The sequence below is a fragment of the Heliangelus exortis genome, chromosome 28, assembly GCF_036169615.1.
Source record: "Heliangelus exortis chromosome 28, bHelExo1.hap1, whole genome shotgun sequence".
NCBI lineage: Eukaryota > Metazoa > Chordata > Aves > Apodiformes > Trochilidae > Heliangelus > Heliangelus exortis.
Genome location: NC_092449.1, coordinates 2,877,382 through 2,881,586, shown reverse-complemented (window position 1 = coordinate 2,881,586; position 4,205 = coordinate 2,877,382). Strand labels below are relative to the sequence as shown.

At 49.6% G+C, this 4,205-nt stretch overlaps 1 protein-coding gene across 1 annotated transcript; it reads right to left on the bottom strand.

Moving 5' to 3' along the window:
• Nucleotides 1-1,532: 1,532 nt before the first annotated feature.
• LOC139788234 (nuclear factor interleukin-3-regulated protein-like) lies at nucleotides 1,533-3,648 on the bottom strand. Its single transcript, XM_071727943.1, has one exon. The coding sequence runs from the start codon at nucleotides 3,570-3,572 to the stop codon at nucleotides 2,637-2,639; it is 936 nt and encodes a 311-aa protein (XP_071584044.1). The 5' UTR covers nucleotides 3,573-3,648; the 3' UTR covers nucleotides 1,533-2,636.
• Nucleotides 3,649-4,205: the final 557 nt, after the last annotated feature.

Sequence of the window (4,205 nt, the reverse complement as noted above, 5' to 3'; positions counted from 1 at the left end):
CTTTTTCCCTGTTCAGATTCTTCAGGTCTCCCATGAAGTATATTTGGATGGTCATTGCATATCCCTCTCTTCCTAACTCTGCATCCTGGGCTCCATACCAGAGCTGTTCTCTCTGCTGGCTGTCACTGTCCCCTCTTCACTGCCTCTTCTTGAAGGCAGGAGGAGGAGCAGGATGGCCAAGAGCAGTGAAGGTGTAGCAGGGAGCATAGATATCTTACTCACTTTTCCCCCTCTTAAAAGACACACAGGTTTTTATTACATAACAGTCACCCCAGTAATTAACCAGCTTGATTATAATCTGAGATGACTTTGAAACTGGCTTATGAATTAACTTCTAAGCCAGAAGAGAAGTGGAAATAAATCAAGTCCCTTCCAGGCAAGCCTGGCAGATATCACCATCTGAAACTATTAGTACAATAATAGCTCTTATTTTAAGATGTTATTAAATATGCAAATTGGAGATGGAGTAATTGATAGAGATGGTTGGATGTCCCCCAGGTACTGGTAGGAAACTCTCTGGGACAAGGCAGCAAAGGCAAAATAAAAGTGTGGATGGAGGGGAACCACCCTCCTGTCTCCATATCCTCCAGCTCCAGAGGGGAGAAAAAGCAGAACCTGGAGCAAGAGAAACAGTGGCCAAGGGGTTGGGAGGTGTGAGATGAGCCAGGTGTGGGGCCAGGGCACAGAGCCTTCTCATCTCCTCCTGCTCCTGTCACTCCCTTCTGCTCCCTCTGCAGAATCTTGGCTGTTTACACCACCGTGAGCCCCAGCTCCAGGTTTGGCCCTTGGTCTGTGCAGCAGAAAAGCCACAGCAAACAGAAACCATTTCTCACTTCTTCATAATCTTCAGCTGAACTGTGCCTGCAACCCATGGAAATTTCCTCTAGCAAAATAATTTCTAAGCTGCCACCTAGCTATGGGCTGTCCCTACCTGTTCTGGGGGCAAGCAAGGACAGGGGGGACAGGACAGGAAATCAAATTACTTGTGGTTTCTTCTAATCAGAAAGCAGGGCTGCCTCAAGTTTCACACCTGAAGAGCTGTTGCAGAGCTCTGGTTTCCCTTCATGCCATGGGTACAGTGGAGCTGCTCCCCCTCCAGCTGCAGCCTGGAGGCTCCAGCAGCAGCAGCTGCAAGAGTGAAGCTCTCCCCATTCCTCTGCACTGATCTCAGCACAAAAGTGCCCAAGATGTGCAGTCAGCAGGGGTGACTCTTGTGAGGTGTCTCTATAGAGGGTGGTGAGCTGGGTGAGCACCATGGCACAGTCCCTCTGCTGTGGGAGCTCAGGAGGACTCTGGTGGGGAACTGAGAGTTCTGCTGTAAGCAGGTAGACAGGCAGGGGGAAAACACACACATGGAGAGGGGAATTGGGAAGGTGTGTGCCCCACAGCCTGCTTAATGTGTGCCCTTCATCACAGCTACCTGTGCTCCCACTGAGCAGGACTTATCACGGGGGGAAATGGTTATCAGCCCAGCTGGTCCTGAGGAGGAAAGTTCAGTGCAGTTACAGTCCCAACAGAGAGGCCAGCACACCTTGTGCAGCTTCTGGAAACAGAGTTTTATTAGGCACAGCATGTGGATGACCCCATGTACAGCTCCCATTAAGTGCTCTCTTTCCCAAACTGATTTGAGGGGATGTTGTATCCCATGTGAGGTGGCGTGGTTTGTCCTTTTATATGACTTATTGTTGGTGTATCTCTTTATTAGCTATAAAACAATTTCTAGAAAAATACTCTTGACAATTGTCCTTATTCTCCAGAGTCTGAAATTTTAGAGAGAGCAGCATAACGTGAAAAGGAACGGGGTAGTTCTTTGTGGAGCAGAACTGCTGGAGACTTACAGGGATCTGAGCCAGGAGGTTGAGCTCCTGGGTCAAGTAGGGATGAGCAGGGGATGCAGTTTTTCTATCAGATATGGAAATATCATTTCTGAAAATACCTTATTTAAAAAGAAGTAAAACTTTTAGTTTGCAATAGTTGCAAAGATAAATGAAACTAACTTCTGGACCACACTGGGTCTGGTCAAAGAGAAAAAGAGTTCATTCTCTCTGAAGATGAATTGTGGTAAACTGGGAATAAAATGGACTAAGTTCTGCTCCCATTTCATGCCAGTGTAAATCCATCACCTTTTTTTTACTATCCCTTTTTCTTGTTCCAGACAGTTTTAGGGTCTTACACTGTTTCCATCAACAGCTTCCCCCCCATGTCAAGCAATTCAGAGGTGCAGGCACATTTGTGAGGATGAAGGTGATGATGAAGTGAAGGTATTTAAAATGGCAGCTGTAGCTGTGTTACATGGTGTGGTCACCACCTCCACTGTCTTAGCATCCTCCTGCCTCTAGTCCCTTCACACCTCAAACTTTTGCTTGGTTTATGAGCAGAACAGCCAGGTGAAAGACTTACTCACCATGAGACCACAGGGTCTGACAGGGCTCTCCCACAGCAAGATGAAGATCATGGCCGGTGGCAGTTGTGCTGTAGTGATGCAGCCCAGCCCTACAAACGCCCTCATCACTTATGCAAAGCAGAGAAAATTACTTTGAAATATCAGACTTTCCCCCCCCCCCCTCTCCTTCCAAACCTCTCATGTCTTTGGAAAGCTTTGCTTTGGTCCCACAGTGGGATGTTCTGCTGCTGCCTCAGTGGGACTCCAGGCCACTGTCCTCCAAGCTGCTGAGAGCTTTGGTTTTAATCCGAAGCTTGTGAGGTAGGGCAGCAGAGCTCTGGCCCTTTGGCTGATCTTCTGAAGGGCAAGACAGGCTGGGTGAGGTTAGAGGAGAAATTTTGGGTACTTGTTGCTCATCATCTTCATCTGAGACAGCTGTGGTGCTTTCCTTGTTCTCCTCAGCTGGACAGGGGGAAGGGCACAAGGAGCAGGCTCTGCCTGACAAAGACAAAGGGAAAGAATATCTGTTTGGGCAGTGGAAATTGAGGACTGGAGAGCAAACTGTGGATGTGAAGCTTGCATCAAGCCTCTTCGGCTGCTGAAAGGCAGGCGTGTTCTGGGGAGCCAGCTTTGACTCACAGCTGAGGAAGTTCCTGGATGGGCCATGGGTTTTGCAGGAAAGGTCAGCTGGCTCCAGCACTGTTGACACCAAACTCTCTGTTGTGAAGAAGCAGGACTGCCCAGCAAAGGGCTCAGCCTCACGGAGCAAGGAGGATGCTCTGTGCCCCCTGAAACAAACTCCCAGGAGATCCTGGAGCGAGCGGCTCTGGTAGGTGTTGGCGTTTGGGCTGGTGAGCCCGAAGTGGAGCTTCAGGGCCCTCAGCTCTGTCCTGAGCACGGCGTTCTCCTGGCTGAGAGCAGCCAACTGGCTCTCCAGGGCAAAGTCGTGGAGGCGCCGCTTCTCCCGGGAGCGCTTGGCCGCCTCGTTGTTCTTGCGCCTCTTCTCCCAGTACGTGGTGTCCTTCCTCTCATCCGGAAGGAATTCCCGCTTGCGCCGGGTGGGAATGCTGAACCTGCTCTGCTGGACCGTGGCCTTGCTTTGCTCTCCAACGGAGCCCAGAGGTGCCATGAAGTTTTCCATGGTGGTGAAGGCAGCCGGGGTCCTGGCAGAATGAGAAGGTGAAGCCATTACCACTAAAGGTGCTGGTAATTAACACCGAGCAGTCAATTAACGAACGTAGCCAGTGTTTTCTCTCCAGCAGAGTCACACCAGGAGGTGGCCTGAGGACAGCTTCTCTGGGCTGTTTCTGTCATCCTGGAGACATGATTTGCCAGCACACCGCTGGGCTCACATCTCACCTGTGTCTGTCTACACCAAGAGGTACCAAAAAAATCCGTGTATGACTGAGAGGCTTGTGAAAAGATGTATTGTGCTGACTCAGTGAGCAGTCGCAAACACTTGGCCTAACTTACTTCAATCAAGATAATAAAAATTGCTCTCACATCCTACTTATCTCCCACTGATCTCAAACTGCCTTACAAAGGAACTCGGTCTCATTGCCCCTGTTTTACAGATAAGGAAGACACGGGGAGAAGAAGTGATTTACCTCAGGCCCATACCTTAGCAGCTGCAGCAGGGTCACAAATCTACTGCTTCTACTCAGTCCCTGTGTTCCCCTGAAATCCCTGGTCCTACCATGGGAAGCTGGATTTGATGAAGTCTGTGATTTTTGAAAGGCCTGTGAGCAAATGTGGATTAACAGCATCACAACAGCATCAAAGTGCTGTGCAGGAGCTTGCTGGTCTGAAGACAACACTCACG

Excerpts from the sequence above, each read along its gene's own strand:
- LOC139788234 (XM_071727943.1), bottom strand. The coding sequence starts at position 3,572 with ATGGCTTCACCTTCTCATTCTGCCAGGACCCCGGCTGCCTTCACCACC.